Here is an 18281-nt window from a genome sequence, read left to right as displayed (position 1 = left end):
TCCCTTTCATAGCTCAGGTGTCGGTTATACCATACAGTATGGGCTATGAAAGTACCAAGTATTTGTTGTACCAACTGTTATACAACATAAATCTAGTTTAACTATTTAACAAGCAAAGTATTAAAAGTGAACAAGATAACAAATATAAAACATGTTAGTATCCAACGTTAAGGTCCATGTTAAGTTTATATTATACTTATTCTTACACCATTAGTGTACCCTTTTCACCTTGACATAATTAACTTAACTAAACATAATGAAAGAAAGAAACATAAATAAACAAGATAAGAACATAAATGAGAAAGAAGTTAACTAAGTAAAAGAAAGGAAATGAAGTGCATAAACTTGATATTAATGAAAGCAAGACATAAGCAATACAAAGAGAGAAAGCAAGAGCATGATCTTAATCTGAACACCAAGATGCCTCAATACATGGTAAGTGCCTCCTTTTATAGGCCAAAATTTGGAACTATTGATTTGTTGACTAATTGATGAGTGGGTGGCCACATCTTGACTAGATAACAATCCTTATCTTCTTGTCTGATCAAGACGTCATTGCTAACATCATAATTTTCCCAGAATCCTCAAGAATGTTCTAGGAAATTGTCTCAGCTTTCCAACAAAAAAAAGATGAGGTCATTTGGACTTCTAGAACTCAAGATATGGGCTGAACACTAGATAGTGTTTGGGCTGCAGGACAGCTTCGGACTTCTTCGTTGTTCCTTCAATTTGGACTTCAAAACGACCTTTTCAAATCTTGGGCTCCTCATGAAAGTTGTAGGCTTTTGTCTTACCTTTCCATCCATATAAAGTGGACCTAAATCCGAAATCTAGAGCTCCAGATATGATCCAATTACCGAGCAATGTTCCGGTTTGGACTGCACCGACATCTCTTTTCTAAGTTTGGCCATCTCTTTGTCCTTTAACTTTCAATGCTTAAACTCATCAATCAATCCTTTTATTTATGTGATAGTCCTGCATTTAAAATGAGCATTTACCATAAATTAAGGTATCTTATAATATCAAACTTGTTATTATAAAACATGCTTTAGTTAAGGAGTTATTGATACTTCAAGTGCAAAATGATGATATAAAACCTTGATAAACATGCACTTTTAAGTACTAATCAAGATACACTTTGAAATACAACTTCTCTTCTAAGATCATCTTTCAAGCCTTTATAAAATCTACACAAAGTCATGGCTTCATTCTCTCTTATGGCACATCTAATCATGTAATCGTTAAATTGCGTTATATACTCATTGATAGACTTATTCCCTTGTCTTAGATTGTTCCATTGGTCTAAGAGTTTATTCCTATAAGACTGGGTAGGTACTTTTCCTGAAGTTTTTGTTTCATTTTGATCCAATCAGTTATAGGAGGTTTACCTCTCATCTCTAAACAATCCTCAACATCTCTCCAATAAATTTTGGCTTCATTAATGAGTTTCATTTTAGCAAATCTAACTTTTCTATTATCAAACAAGTTATGCCACTCAAAGAATCTATCCATATCACGAATCCACATATCAAATATCCAAGGGTCGTAACGACCGTCAAAAGTGGGGGCTTCTATTTTGTTAGGACTTAAGACTCGCTCATCAAAGTCATCGTGTTTAGATAACCTAAATGATAGTTATATTGGTGGCGCTCAGAGTGAACTTGTCCATAATGATTGTTCTTGTGATATTCATTAGTCTTTGAGTGCCTTATTCGAAAATTCTTTTGGGGCTCAATTCTCTTAAACATGTTGTTCACTTAAGTTTGCAGTTCCCTTTAAATGGTCATAAAAGTATCACTAAAGGTTGAGTCTACAATAAGTGTAAACTTAAGCTTGGACATTAGATGATCTTGACACAAATGCATACAACACTAACTTATAAATGGAATTGAGATCACAAATTATTCTTGCATGTAAAATCACAATACAAAAATAAAGCTAATAATTTTTTTAATCTTTTTTTTTAAATGTGGAGATTAATCAATAACAAATTACACTAATAAAATTATAAGCATGTAATACTAGATTTTTAAGTGTAAATGATTAATCAAACACGATGTCACAAGCAAGAACTCATAATTATCAAATAGAATAAGATATTAGATATCATTGATGAAAGAGGTTAATGAACAAAACTAATAATTAAAAATGTTAGGTGAGATTTCTTTCTTCTTCTTCTTCTTCTTCTTCTTTTTTATGATTTTTTTCTTCTTTTTTTTTTTTGGCACAAAAAGTAATATTAATGATAATTTCAAATAACAATTGCAATACCAAAGAAGTAAAAATCAACAAACCAAAAAGTAGAGTTATTTACCGACCAAGATTTAGCTGTGGAATTGATCGCGGATGGACCCTAGATTATGTAGCAACTAATATGGCAATAACTGATGACATGGCACTTCTACTGACGTGGCAGACAGTTGCGTAGCTGGCTGAACTGATGTGGCTCCCGACTGCTGACATGGTGGATGACATGGATCCAGAGGGCTGGCGTGGCGGATGACGTGGCACATTAATTAATTTCTCTGCCAATGTTTTATATGCTTCAATCCTCTTCGCTGAGTTTCCTTCTTGCTGTTGTTGGCGACGAGGCGTGACTGTTGATGCTGCTGTTGAGGCTTCGTTAGGGCTAAAAGAAGAGTTGTGGTGGATGCGGCTGGTGCTTCTGCTGGAGGGTGCGATTTAGTGGTGGTTGCGGCAGATAGTTTGTAACACTGTTTTGGGTTGCTGAAGACAACTCTGCTGTGGCGGCGCTGCAGGACTGTGGAGACAGCAAGTCGGTGTGGCTCTATGGGTTTTTTTTTGTGGCGCGGAGTGGTGGTGGCGGCTGGATGTCCGATCTGCCGATGGCAGGGAGAGGATGAAACTGGTAGGTGCGTCGCCGCCTACAAAGATCTATTGCTGCTGGAGTGAGCGACTTGTTGTGGCCGCGGGTTGTTAACAGCGTGTACCTATGGATTGATGTGGAGGTATTAGTTGTGATCGGCGTTTCCAGATTGCTGCATTTTGAGGATGAACAGTGAACAATGCACCATGGTTTTTTTTTTTTTTTTTCGTAATCAGAACAGTAGGTGTTTTGAACAGGAAACTTTTTTTTTTTTAACAATAACGATTTTTTTTTTAGATTAATTTAGAGTTAAACATAAACACATAGATCGTTTAATTGTAAGAACAATTAAAAGTCGTGCTCTGATACCAAATTTGATGCGGAACAATAAATAACAAGAATTAAAACAAGAAAAGAAAGAAGCTTTAGAGAGAGAAAGAAGCTAAAGAAGAGAAGAAAGGGGATTAGAGATATGCAAAAGCTGTAATTTTTCATTAATCATCAAAAGTTCCTTAACATTTAGAAAAGTAGGGTATTAATACTAAAACCCTAATTAGAATAAGCGATTGGGCTTATGGCCCACTAAATAAAATACCCAACAATAATTAAATCAAGCCCAACAAATAAAGACAAATTAATAAAACTCACCTGAAAGTTCATATAAATTAAACCCAAAACATAAGTTAAAACCCGATCTCTCAATTGTTTGGGTTGTCCTCCATCGTCTATGATCATTCGCGTGCGTAAATATTGTTTCCGGTTTTGTGTCCCCATCAGATTGTGAAAAACACCAAGGATCTATCTGCCTGCCAGCATTATAGCAGTGTGCTGCCTTGCCCAAACCGAAACATTACATAAAAGATGCGTACCGCAGAAAGAACTAGTTTCCCCTCCTGCGGACAACAACAATAGCCTTTTAAGGTAATTGATTGTTAATGAAAATTAGGCAGTCCCGTTTCTTGGCCTGTCTTGTCTCTGTGCCAGGAAAGGTTTGAAGGTCATCAGCACTCCAATTAATTCGACCGCGTTCAGGATGAAGAAAACCATCTGCACACCTGCATTTGAACATTACAGAGTCAAGCTCTAGCTTCGACATGGAAAAGTACAGGTTGATTCTAGCAATGTAACTATCGTCAAAAACTTGTACCTGGCAGAAATGCAGCATTTTGGCGCCTTTGTGCCCAGGATAATCTGCAAACAATTGTTAAATTTCTTCAAGTGTTCAATAAGAGATGTAAGTTTTGTTGTGAAGACTAGGACATTAAGATTGTTTTCTATTACTGTTTCGGGATAAAAAAATATATATCTATGTGTATATAAGAGAGATAAACATGTTTTGTTGAGGGAATAGAAATATAGACATAAAAATAAATTGGGTTTTGAGATAATTTTAGAATTAATTTCTATTCTTTCAAAGTAGGAAGGAGAGAAGATATGTCCTCTCTATCCCAACTGTCTTTATTTTTTCTGCTTTGAAACTGTAACCAAACCCTACTTCAATAGTAGATAATCGGTAAAAGCACTTACATAGCGCCACCCCCAGCCGGACCAACCGCCTTGAAAAGTGACATTCCTGTCATAGAAATGCCATTAGCAGCTCCTCTTTGGTTTTGATCCTGTTTTTCCAACAAGCAACAGCAATAAATCAAGACAGTACATCGAAGCGAGAGCGTTGTGGCAAGTAAATCAAGAAAAGAACTTTACCACAGCATTGTTTTGCAGAATAAACAAGCCCGTTATAATTGAAACCTGGTGATCCAAACATGGTAGGTAGTGTCAGAGAAGGGCAACAAGAGCTAAAAATCTTTCTGATCCAAAAGGATTTGATTCTACCATCCATTTGAAGTTGTTCAAACTTCAAGTACACTTACAGAAAAAACATTCTTCATTATAGATGCACAATTTATCAAAATGCTGAGGCCGAGCCCGGATAACATAGCTATAAAAGGGTAGCTTGACAGTAGCAGTATGGATATGACCTGCATTGGGAAGTTCACGAAAAAACTGTCACAAAGGAATAGATGGAAGCACGAAACATACATAGATGCTAAAGGGTGTTTGGTGCTTGCCGCTGAGATTCGAGCTACCGGTATCGGTCCGAGAATCCTCTCCATGTATGGATACAGAGAAAGTTGAAAGACAAGAAGGCTGAAACCTATTATTTGAACAATTTGTCAGTGAGTTTCCACTGTAAGTTTGAGAATAGGGTCGCCATAAAGCTCGGTTGTTAACATGAGTATTGTATCAAGTTTCAGTAGCTTTTGAATGTTATATACATGCCTGAGATTGCAAGAACTTCACCAACATCCTCTGTTGTATAGCCCAGGCCTCCAAGTTTTCTAGAGCTTTCGGCCCATAATGAGAATATCTACAGGAAGAAGAAATCAAGTATAGCCACTCTTGTAACTAGAGACAAAGCATTATTAAGTGCATGAAATAAAGCTGTTTCTACAGGAGTGAATCTGTAAGTAGTCCTGACTGCAGTCATTAAAGTAACGGGTTAATAGGAATGAGAGAGATAGATACCTCTGTGTAAGCCATGTCATGAAGCGAGAAAATACAATAGACAATGATGGAGGACATCAAAGGCCAATTCTTTAGAAGGCTTTCATTAGAAGATGGTTTCCTTCCTTTATCATCTGTTCTTGTTTCGTCTCCTTTAGATGCGCCGGTTGCAGCTTCCAAAGCATCATAAGAATCATTGGATGAAGTCTTCTTTTCATTGTGCACATGCAAAGTTTCCTGTAATAACCACGTTGAGGTAAATAGGCAGCGATACATCCACAAAGTTATCACCAAAACAAGCATGTAGTGAAAGATCAGATGAAGGTCATAGTTTTGTTTCCTTGATCCCAACACCATTCTAACATAAATTGAACACATTCTAGTCATCGAGAGACAGGGATGAATGTGTTGGAAAAATTTGCAGGCCAAAAGTTGCACAAAAGACATGATGACCTTGCTGGTCGATTTTGATTGTTATGACATACTGATAGAGATAATATACTTGTCAGGATGCCGTCTAGTGATATAAATCAAGTTCTGGATTCACAAAACAAACGTAATCCCAGAGTAGGATATATCCAGAACTACATAAAATGTAAATGTTCACAACGTAGCTACAAGAAAGTGGCCTAGTTCAAGGTCTTAATAGAGATGGCAGAGATGTATATAGGTCACAATATATATATATATATATATATCCGCAGGTCACAACTGGTAAGTACTGCTTTAGTATAAAAAACATTTCTTTCTGGAGTGGAATCCCAAAATGAAAGCAGCTGAGAAGTCCAAGGACATGAATGAGCTAAAGTTGGAGCCTTGGCTGAGATTAATATTTTGATGATCATGGAAGTCTACAGGAGATTTACTTCCAGCAATCAGTGGTCAAAACAACAACGATCAATGCTCATCATGAGAGAAGACCACTTTGAAAGAAACATTACATAAATTTTACAGGCATCAGTTGATAGAGAAAAGTACCGGAAGCCAGCAAGAAACAATCGAGACCACCAATGCGAAAAGTGATATACAGAAGCATGGTAAGAAGTAGGGAAACCTGCACAGGACACTCTGTTTGTGAATATCATTGTATGACTGGAAGACGCAAACTTAAGTTGTCAAACAGAACATCTCATGATAAAAATCGAACAGTTCAAACTCATTTACCTCCCGAAAAGAGAATCCTTGGAAAATAAATTTGGATATTTCTCAGCTGGCTGGAGCACCAAAATTGTGAACAAGCATTAGAAGAATTGTTAACAAGAAGAGAAGGGGTAGGAAGGAAAGTGTGAGAGGGGGGGCTACACAAGCTGCTTAGGAGTTAGCTTCACATTGTGAATGCTATTCCCAAGTTTCTACAGCGGACCATGAAAATGACAGAATTTTAATTGCAGAACGTTATTGCATGAATAAATCATCAAGAAATTTAAATACCTGAGCCAGGAAACCTCCTAGAGCTGGGCCAATGATCAGTCCTATACCCCATGCTGTACTGACCTGGAATTGAATCATCTGTTAATTCAGACCCAACAGGGCTTCAAAAGAACTCAAGACTATGCACAGGTTTAATAAAACTCACTGTTGATAATCCTAATGCTTGATATTCTGCCCTGAAAATCTCAACTGCATATGCCTGCTCATGAAGGTATACAGAATAGAAGGGATAAATCGTAACTAAAAATCACAGAAGGTGGTAGAAATCCAAGAGAACAGTGAGAACTATCAGTCGTTCGTTGCTAACCAAGGGAAATTTTGATAAAAAATAGTACAGAATCCTACCTTTATTGGTCCGAGCAAACCATTCAAACTCCCAAGAAGAAATCTTGTAATAATGGCCATCCAAAAATTCACACTAAGACCAAAGAGAGTATTGAAAATGACCCTGAGACCAACCAATAATCAAGATAATCAAGACAAAGTAAACATGATATTTTTAGAACACAAAAACCCAACCTTAATGGTAAGAACATGAACTTGAAATGTAGAGATTACTCACACTGCGAGGGTCCCTAAAAGTATAACAGGTTTTCGACCATAGCGATCAGCTACTATTCCCCAGAAAACAGAAGTTAGAGCTCTCCCAATCATAAATGAGGACCCTTTTGACATACATAGAAGGATTCGTCAGGACCATTTCATCAAACAACTTATATGATGACTTTCCAACATATGTCAAAAGCAAATACTGGATAGGAAGCTCACCAACATATCCAGCATAGTAGCCAATATCTTCCTCTCGTTCAGCAATTCCAAAATCTCTAATCTGCAAATAGAAAGATGCAACTCATGAATAGCCTGTGCATTTCAGGGCCATTTGCAAAGAAGCAACCATAAACTCCAGTGTGCATTATACAGATGGGTTGTAAAACATGTTCAGGAACTCACCATGAAATAAAGGAATGGAAAGAGAGTTGATATTGGAAGTGCTGCAAAAAATGACATCACAGTTACCATATATCAAAGAAACAGCACAAATAAACAGTGTACAAGTGATGCGAGAAGCCAATAAACTGAAACAGAAGGCCAATTGAGTTGTGACGAAGTTGAAATGCCCACCCAATTCAGCTACAAACCAAACCATTTAATGATAATCTAGCCACTAACTTTTCACCTTGACAAGATGCAAACCAAGACTCCGGTTTCTTTTCAAGTCCAAAATGATTTGCAATGAGAGTCTTACCAGTACAAAGCACGACAATCCATATCGAAATAAGATCACGAAAAGGGAATCCTTTCTTCAACTCTTTAAGTTGATCAACCTGACATCCTGGGCAATTCTCATAGTAATCATCCTTCTTCAACAATGCCTCTCTGTACTCTTCTGCCATGCTTTTATCGAGCCAAACAAAAGTCCAGCCCACGAATTAGGCTCCCTTCTTCCAATCTTTACACAATACAAATCCTTCCAGACCTCCTCGTTCATCAACCTATCAAAAACAAGAAGTCTGCAAATCAGAAAAAAGCAAAACACAGAAAGAACACTTAAAAGAGAGACTGATTTCCCTGTTTCCTCCACGTACGCAGAATTTATTCACATACAAATTTATTCCTGGCATAGGCCATATTATCTTTTCATTCCTTTACTAAAGCAAAACCCTAGACAACATTCACAAACTTACTGGAAAACAATCTATTTATCTCTCTCCTCTTCTTGCTGACACGGAGAAACCAAAACATCCAATCCCGGAGGACTTAAATAGAACCTATTTGTGTGCCAGTAAGTATTCAAGCCAGGTTATGGCTATTAGCTTGCCATCTTGTTCACAGCCACGCACATCATTGCACACGTCACTGGTCCTGACTATGCCAGGTAAACAGTGCCCTTATAATAATTTAGAAGGACATTGCAAGGATGAGACATCATTTGTTTCTACACGTTAAAAACACTGAACCAGTCCATTTTTTAAGGAATCAAACTACAAATTGAACTCTCCCTCATGTCTTACCCTTTGTTATCTACATGATTGAATTAATCTATCAAAACAAACCTGTTTAGCTTATATATATATATATATAAAAAAAAAAAACAATTTAATTTTGATATTTTTAAAAGAATAAAACAGTATTGTTGTCTTGATTGAAAATCAAACTTCCTTAGCTGGATCATGCACCGGGCATGCTTAATAAATTTGAGATCAAGAAAATTCGTGGTCAAGATTGTCGTCTAAAAAAATTATATCAAACAAGATCCATTCATTTACATGTGGCCAATTTTGTACGAAGGTTAATTCATTAGAGACAAAAGTTGTCCTTGGATTTATCGATAGCCAGAAAGTTGCTGACATTTATTCTCTCTTTTTTCTCTGAGATTTCATAGGACATGAATTAATTAATTTACTTTTTAAGTTAAAACTATATTATCTTAAAAAAAAAAATTAAACAGGATGGTGGATCAACTTTCATCAAATCCAGCATAAATTTCGGTACAAGCCAGGTCAGAAATAGAAGAGAAATAGAAGAATTACGAGCCATATAATAAACATATAATTTTATTATTATTAATATAAATATCTGAATTCATTCACACTTTGATTAATTTTATAAATTTTAAAATTAATAATTATATAAATTTTTAATTTATGAGAGCCAAACATAATTGTTTAACCTTTTACTTGTTTGTTCGTGTCCTCCTATAGAAAAGCAAATGTATTTAGATAGTGTTTGGGAATGCGGTTCAACCTGTGTTTTTAAAAAATTAAAAATAAAAATTTATTAAAATTAAGTGTGGTTAATACTTTTTGAATCGTTTTGATATGCTAATATTAAAAATAAATTTTAAAAAATAAAAAAAATATTATTAACATATATTTTAACATAAAAAATTATTTAAAAAACAACTAGTTTGCAAAATAATATTGTAAAACTGAAGGCTCTAGTTTGGGCACGACGCGGTCACTAGTGATGCGTGCCAATCAGTCGAGTTGGAAACTTGTCATTGTCATGGTACAAGTAGAGACATGGAGTGATGTTATTGGTCATTAAAGCCAGCAACACTGTGCATGTGCCGCCAATCAGAGACAGGGGAGATGGGTTGCTTCATTATTTTCGTCTTTTAAAAATATTTAAAAAAAAATTAATTTTTTTTATTTTAAATTAATTTTTTTAGTATTTTTTAAAAATATATTATTTTAATATATTTTTAAATAAAAAACTTTAAAAAATAATAGTTGTGCATCCCCTGAATAGAGATTCGATGAAGGGTGGGTTCCTATAATTTGAGGGCTTGATAGGATTATTAGTAGCTACGTGGTCATGTAATTATGCCTAATCAAGAGATTATTAGCACTAGAATGTGAGATGGTGGGTCTAATTATGACGAGAAATATTAAATGTTGTGATTTGTGTGTTTTTTTAAGTTTTTACGAAAAAAAAAAAACACGTGCCATTTCTAATAGCATTTTTAGTGTTATTAAATCAGGTCTAGTCAAGTCGATGATCCGCTTATTCAAAATCTAAATCAGGTCGTGTTTCATGTTAAGAGTGTGTTTGGTATTGCGGTAGCTGTTGTGGTTGTGGTTTGAAAAAAGCTGTTTTATAAAAAGTACTTTTAATTGAGGTTGGTTTGAAAAAATAAGTGTTTGGTTAAAACTGTGGTTGAAATTGAGGTTAAAAAAAAAAGTAGTTTAATGTGTTTGGTTAAGAATACTTTTGAAATTGAGGTTATAAAATAATTTAAAATAATATATATTAATATTGATGGTTTTAAATTTAAATATTGTAGAATTAATTACTCCTATTACATCATGAAATAAAAAATACTTTATATAAAATATTTTTTATTATTCCATTAAACTATTTATAATTCCATTACATATAAAATTCATCCGATAAGAACTACAATTTTCATAATTTTTTTAGCGTAGATAAAATATTATCATGTATAAAATTAATATTACAGTGCGAGTGAATTTAATTCACTCTATCTTAGTTTTTCAAGAAAAAAAAATATTATTCACATCACATTACGAGTGAATTTAATTCACTCTAAACTAGTGTTTTTCTTAATAAAAAAAAAAAAAAAAATTAACACCCTTAATAAAAAAAAACTTAAAAAAAAAAAACACATGAATAGTGCAATTCACTCCAAGTGAACAGTGCCTAATTCACATAGATACTGTTCACCTGGAGTGAACAGTTCCCAGGTGAATATAATTCACCTGGGTTGCAGACGTGAGAAGCAGCTGAGAGCTGCTTCTCATGAAACACAGTTTCAAGTAATAATATAGATGGGTCCCACATGAAAAGTAGTTAAAGTTTTTTGTTACCAAACGTTATGTTTACGCGGTCAGCTTTAAAAGCAGAAGCTACCGCGTAAACAAACACCCACTAAATCAGATAGGAATTTATCTAGTTTTATTTTTTATATTTTTTAAAAAATAAAAAATTACTTAAATAGGATATTTTGGGTTGACAGGGTCGATTTAAATGACCCACCAATCCACAATTGAGATTAAAAATTGTACTGAATTTTAAAACTATGAACAAAGTTTCTAGGAATAAATGAGAGTCACTATCAATATTAAAGTAAAGTAACTCTTGGTGGTTTTTGCTATTTTTCGGGACACGCGTGTGAATTTTAAAAAGGATACTGTTACAGGCTTGTCCATTGATTACTTATTATCTGTAAAGTGTACTGTGTAGCAGCCTAGCTAGGGCAAGCATGCCATGTGAGCTCTCAGATGTGAGCAGAGAAGCACGTGTGTTAAGAAATGGGGTTAGCAAAACAGGAGCTTTGAAGATTCTTGCTTGCTGGGGATCAATGGTGGTTGGGCGGTGTTATGAATGCCGGCAACAGAAGGTTGTTTTCGAACTACAGTGCCGTGAGTTATAAAGACGTGACGTGCAGTTCATATAAAGATGAAAGATCAGTGGCATTTCTCCCTCCCTCCCTCCCTCCCTCTCTCTCTCTCTCTCTCTCTCTCTCTCAGAGATGATGGTTTTCAGAATTTAAGAGCTGTGATAATCATTGTATATTGAGTCAAACGTTGGAAATATGGCAAATGTACATAAATGCAGGCATCATACCTAAATCTCAATTCAAAATTGGCTCCTAGAGAAAGTTCGAGATGGTTAGGAATAATGTTTTTTAAAATTATTTTTTTTATTTGAAAGTATATTAAAATAAATAAAAAATTAGATTTTTTTTTATTTTTTTATTTTAATAATTTAAAATAAAAAATCAATTTAATATATTTTCAAATATAAAATATTTTTGAAAAGTACATGATAACAGAAACAAAAACTATATCAAATACTTTTTAAAAATAATGTTTAATTATTATTTGAGAACAAAAAAGACAAAGATAATAAAAATAAAAAAAACAAGGCATAAAATAAAAATAGAATAGAATTGTGTTTGATAATGATTTACATAATAAAATGATTGTCTCTTTATCCTGTTGGATTATGGTGGACAATTTTTTTTTTACTCTAGTTTATATTGAGTGTTGAAATTAATAATATTATAATAATCCTAGTTATAAAATCATTACTGACTTAATAGGTTGACTTAATAGGTTGATCCGAGACCTAAACTGAACCGAGTTTTAAAAAAATAAAAAAATAATTGACTTAACCTAGTTCGGTAAAAAACCTGTTGACTTTTGTTGGAAAAATAAAAAATCTTAGGTCAGCCAGAGTGACCCTCCCGGCTCATGACCTGAATCTGGTCTTGTGTAGACTCCTAAATCAAGTTTTAAAACCATGACAATAACTATTTTATCCATGTATTGACTTGGGTCAACCCGTGATAACCCTCCCAGCCTGTAATGTGATCATAACCCCATTTAACCCTCCAATCAGGTTTTAAAGTTATGATAATAATAATTTTTATTCTTGCATTGACCCACCCGATCCATGGTCGGGGCCTTGTCCTAGTTTGACCATTGAATCAAGTTTTAAAACTATGAATAATCACTATAATTTTATATTGACCCGGGTTGCTTCTTCCAACACAGACTTGAGTAGTATTTCGGGTTGATTCTCAAGTCGGGTTTTTGAAAATATAATAATAACAATTTTTGTTATTATGTTGATCCGGGGCAATGGTCAATTCCACCAGTAACTCGGGTCTTGTCCCGGATCGACTCTCCAATTGAGTTTTAAAACTATTATAATAATTATTTTGTTCTTGTGTTGACCAACCTGATTCTTGACCCTGGCTTTGTTCTGGATTGACCTCTAAGTTAGGTTTTAAAACTATGATAATAATTAATTTTATTTTTACATTACTTGGTCGAATACTTTTGGAATGGATTGTTTTTTATAAGAATATTTTTTTAAAAAAAATATTAACTCTAGAGATATGTTTCCACTATATATTCTATTTTAAATTTACTTCAAAACTTTCTTACAAATTTATTTTTACGTTTTTATTTCTTCAATTAAATATATTTTTATCTTCACTTTCTACGTTCCTTGTATCCCATGACAATAATAAAACGTATCTAAATGTTAATAAAATATGCATCTCCCCTAATCTTGAACTGGTATTGATGACCAAATTTACTAAAATTAATTATTCGTTGTGATTACGCTTTGAATATCTTAATTATTTAAATGAAAAATTAGACAACGATGTAAAAATTACATAAAAAAAAATTAATCATGTATTTCCTTAAAAAATATATACAATTTTCACCTGTTCAAATAAAATTCAGAAAGTATCATATATTTATTTTCTCCGACAGCGAGGCCTCAAGCTCTCCGCAACAAAACAGCTGAACTAAGATAGTTTCTGATATCTATATTAAAATAATCTGAAAAATATTTAAAAATAATATATATATATATATATATAAAACATAGCAACATCACAAAGACAGGTGAGGGCCCGTTACTGGCCCCAATCCTTTTGACCAGTCATGGAAAACTCATTCGTACATGCAAAACATGTGCGCAGCCAGGGGGGGCGAAGTAGATTTTTTTTTCCAGTCTCTCCTTACTAATATTTATAGTTTTAACTTAAAAAAAAAAAAAAAAATTAAAAGTTTAGCTTCCCTAAAATAATTTTTCTAATTCGACCCCCTTCAACGCCAACGACAACCATTAAATTAAGATGTTTGAAAGTGTGGTATTAGTTGCTTTTCAAATAGCTTTTCATGCCGAAAAAACATGTCAATAATATTTTTTTATTTTTAATATCAACATATTAAAACGATCAAAAAAATATAAATCATACTCAATTTTAATAAAAACAAAATTAAATTTTTTTGAAAAACAGGTCCAGCGTCAATACCAAACAGGGATAAAGTCATGTAGGAGTGCATGCCACATGTAAATGTACCCATGTGAAATGGTGAAAAGAAATGAATCCATCAATATCCTCGACCTCGGGGATGGTGGGGGTGTCAAATCGGGCCGGCGTCTTCTTTTCAAGACGGACAAAACCCAAGAAAAACGATGAAAACAAGAAAACAAAAACACCAGAAAAGAGAATCTTGCGTTTCGAACGAATGTCAAGATCACATGATCTTGGAGAATAGGGACTTGGAGAAGGAAATATTGTAGCTTGGGATGCGAGAAAGAAAGTCATATTTGGAGTATAAATCTTGATGTCATATGGTAGCTATCCTATATATTAAATATGGTTTATTTTTATGTTTTTAAAATATTTATTTTAAATTAATATATTTTTGATGTTTTTAAATTATTTTAGTGTATAAATATCAAAAATAATTTTTAAAAACTAAAAAAATATTATTTTAATATATTTTTTATTAAAAAATAATTTAAAAAACAGTCATAATTAAACTCCCAGCTTTAACTCCATGGATTTTTTTGTATTATCCCCTTGCCTCTATCGTTTTCATGTGAATCCCTTTTTGCCTTTTTTTTTTTCCCATCTTATTTAAGGTTAAATGATTGGTATCGATCCGCACTAGCTGTGACGTCATTTTCAATGTTCAACAATTAGTTTTACATGCATATAAGTGATCAGTTAACGTTGTTGTGATGATGAAGAATGGTATATAATTGAGCTTAAAAGATTACTGTCTTCGAAAAATTTAAAGCACTTTTGAAAGTTATTTGATGATGCAAAAAAAATGCAATAATTTATGAATATGGTTTAGTGTAAGATAATCGATTAATCAATTAGTTTAAATAATCTTACATGATCTCTCAAGTAAAAGTGGTTGATAACTTATATTTAATATTTGGTATGTTAAGATGGGTTATGATGGAGGTTTTTTTTTTTTATGAGGTAAAAACACTTTAGTATTTAAATAAATATTTTTTAATTTAAAAAATATTTTAAAAAACAACATAAAAAATTAAAAAATTAATAATTATCCATTATCTTTGTCTACATGTTAAGAGTCTGTTTGATAGCATATTTCTTTAAATTTTAATATTTTTTTGTTAAGGTTTTTTTTTATATTTTTAAATTATTTTGATGTGTTGATTTAAAAAGTAATTTTTTAAAAATAAATAAATATTATTTTTAAATAAAAACATATTTTAAATCATAATTACTGAGTAATTCTAAACAGAAATTAAATAATGGATGATGACAACATGTTCGTGGGGAGACAATCCCAAGTAACCGCAGCGTTGTCAAACTCCAAGGCCCTGACATCTCCATGGGTCCTGGGAGGATGATTTGAAAAGCACAAAAATGCATTGTTCAAGCATTACCTTGTCAAGGTTAATTAGGGAATAAGGACATTTTACAGACACGATCTTCATCTTGAAGAAATCTCTGCGTACGGATTTTGTTAGTTTACGTTTATTCCCCATGTGATCTTCACACAGGACTTCTTTTGTTAGAGCGTGTTTGGCAGTGTGGTAGCGGTTGCTTTTCAAATAGCTTTTCGTGTCGAAATACATGCAAATGATGTTTTTTTATTTTTTAAAAATCATTTTTGATATCAGCACATCAAAACGATCTAAAAAGTACAACCGTAATTCAATTTTAGCAAAAAAAAAAAAAAAAAAAATTTTGAATTTTGTCAAAACGCCGGTTTGGCAGCAATGCCAAACGGGCTCTTAGTCTACGTTTATTTTTAATGGAAGTCAACGAGACAAAACCAGCTTGTCCACGTCCCCCACCTTGACATATAGAGTATGATTTCAGGAGCATACTTTATATTGACGGAAATCATATAAAATAATGATACATTTCGTATTTAATTTTTTTAATCAATATGGATGATCAGGCCAGCTTGTATGTATTTTAATTAATCTTATGGGTCCTAAAATTAATAATCATATAAGCCTTTAATAATCCTAAAATTTATAAAACTCGTATAATTTTTATAAAATAAATTTAAAATCTTATCAATTAAGTTATATTTTTTATAATTATTTGTTATTATAGTTTAGTGGTGTAGTATCTTAGCTCTTATAATTAATAGAGAGATTTCAATCTCAAATGCTTTGCATAATTAATTAAATTCAGTTGCTGTAAACCATGAAAACAAAGCCTTTCGGCTTCAATACTCTACTTTATCTATTTACTCTCTTCCTTGTTTCATGGTTTTATTTAATTATATAATAATTCAGTGATTAAATTATTATTCCTAGTTTTGGTGTTAATTATAGATCTACAAGTATCATGATTATGAAAATCTAGTATTTTTTTTTATCAGTGATTTTGTTTGTTTTTATATTTTAAAAAGTGTTTTTTTAAAAAAAATTAAAAATCTTTTATTTTATTTTATCTTTAAATTAATATATTTTTTATGTTTTTAGATAATTTTAATGTGCTAATATAAAAAATATTTTTTTAAAAATAAAATAAATATTATTTTAATATATTTTTAAATAAATAAAAGTAATTATAACCACACTCTCATATGGGCTTAATCTTGAAAGGAAGGTGTAATGCACACCATGAAACTTTAAATTTCTAATGTTACTATCACCAGATTTTGTGAACTCTTCACGAAGTATTTTCGATTGCAATTATTAATTTTTGCTCAAATTATATCACATGATTGATTAATAAGATTCGAGTGTTCTAACATGTTTAATCTAAGGATCAGCCATTGTTTACCTCGAGGGTGTAGGTGCTCGATCTAAATAGAACAAGATTGGAATTTTCTGAAATGGTGGAAGATGATAAAGGGAGAAGGGAGCATAATAAATCATTGCTTCCAGTGTTGGGCCATGTTACGATGATTTTATCTGGGCTGGATCCCCCATTTCCCTACTTCTACATCTATACCAAAAGCCCATCGATATTTGCTCAGCATAATACCGAGCTGCATGTGATAGAATCTCGGGTGAATATCCACTCGGGTATTCAATATGAAATAAAATTTTTAATTATTTATCGAAGAATAAATGGATTATGTAGAGAAAAAAACTAATTTTTGAACGTATATAGAACAAATTAGGGTAACAAATAATAAAAAAGTACATTATTTAAAAAAAAAATTGTACAACATACAACAAATATGGAATAAGAAAGATTAAAAATGATATTTGAAAATATAGTTGTGGATTCCTTTTTAAAGTGTTTTTTGTATTGAAATGTATCAAAATAATTTTTTTTTAAAAAATTATTTTTTGGAATTAATGCATCAAAACGATCTAAAATCTATAAAAAAATTATTTTTTAATAAATAAAAAATTAAATCTTTTAAAAACACATATATAAGCATTTCTAAACAGTAAACTTGGTAGCCAGCAGACATGCGTGCCTCTTTTCTAATCTTACCGTCACTGGACGGTGGTACTGCTGCGCAGCGCTTGCGTTTCAGGAATGGAAAAGTCCCATCCACAACCCTACACACCGGCATAGGACACCGGCACGACGGACAAAAGTGACTGTTATTAAGCCACTTAAGAATGCAATGTCCAGTAAAAAAAAAAAAGAAAAAAAGAAAAAAAAAAATGCAATGTCCATGGTAAACATGCAAGCATGGCATTCCTGCAATATCCTCTCCGACATTGAATTTCTTCAAACAAATCTCACACTGCTCCTGCTCTAAACAATAATCCTCGTCGAAACTCATTTTTTCCAATTCTTTGATAGAATTGTCCATGGCAGGCAAATTGAATGAGAATGCTTCTCCTTGAGGCAGCAATCTTTCCCATGCAAGCGCGGCTTGTAGATTGAACTCTCGCACCCAAATAACCCCAAGTGTCATAACAATATGTGTCCTACCAGCATTGCATGGGTCGTTCAATATGGACTTTGCTTTGTAGGAAACAACTTTCACAGTAGAATATATATTAGATGTTCAAGACAGCTTTGTGTACCTTAACTAAATATGTCTATTGAAATTAACAACTAATGTAATTCTTCAGTGGCCCTGAGATTTATAAGACTTGAATTCGTGATCTCTAGAAAACAAATTTAAAACTTGACCAGTTGAGCTATACCCCTTAGAATTCAATCTTATTATTATTATTATTAACATGAGTATTCATGTTAGCTTATGTGCACCTCAATTAATCACATGGGTCTTGAAGTTAACAATTATATAAACTTTTAGTTGTTATT

The 18281-nt window shown here is 32.7% G+C and overlaps 1 protein-coding gene across 5 annotated transcripts; it reads right to left on the bottom strand.

The window, feature by feature from the left end:
* Positions 1-331: 331 nt before the first annotated feature.
* LOC118045066 (protein ZINC INDUCED FACILITATOR-LIKE 1) lies at positions 332-8761 on the bottom strand. Of its 5 annotated transcripts, none has more exons than XR_012170634.1 (20): positions 8449-8760; positions 8010-8256; positions 7715-7755; positions 7532-7592; positions 7326-7428; positions 7109-7211; positions 6909-6962; positions 6764-6826; positions 6497-6546; positions 6311-6386; positions 5354-5569; positions 5108-5195; positions 4897-4982; positions 4699-4806; positions 4532-4576; positions 4355-4443; positions 3975-4018; positions 3476-3882; positions 2315-2951; positions 332-975 (listed from the first exon to the last, which is right to left on the bottom strand). XR_012170634.1 is itself a non-coding variant. In XM_035053575.2 (18 exons), exons 2-18 carry the CDS (start codon positions 8155-8157, stop codon positions 3770-3772), a joined length of 1488 nt encoding a protein of 495 aa, XP_034909466.1. In that variant the 5' UTR covers positions 8158-8256; positions 8350-8761; the 3' UTR covers positions 3299-3769. The 5 variants fall into 5 exon arrangements, 3 of the variants coding, with proteins under 3 accessions (XP_034909466.1, XP_034909467.1, XP_034909465.1); XR_012170633.1 differs by having other exon boundaries at positions 2319-2951; XM_035053575.2 differs by lacking the exons at positions 332-975; positions 2315-2951 and having other exon boundaries at positions 3299-3882; positions 8350-8761.
* Positions 8762-18281: the final 9520 nt, after the last annotated feature.

The sequence above is a fragment of the Populus alba genome, chromosome 8 (assembly GCF_005239225.2).
Source record: "Populus alba chromosome 8, ASM523922v2, whole genome shotgun sequence".
In the NCBI taxonomy this organism is placed as follows: domain Eukaryota; kingdom Viridiplantae; phylum Streptophyta; class Magnoliopsida; order Malpighiales; family Salicaceae; genus Populus; species Populus alba.
This window is presented reverse-complemented; position numbering and strand designations above follow the sequence as displayed.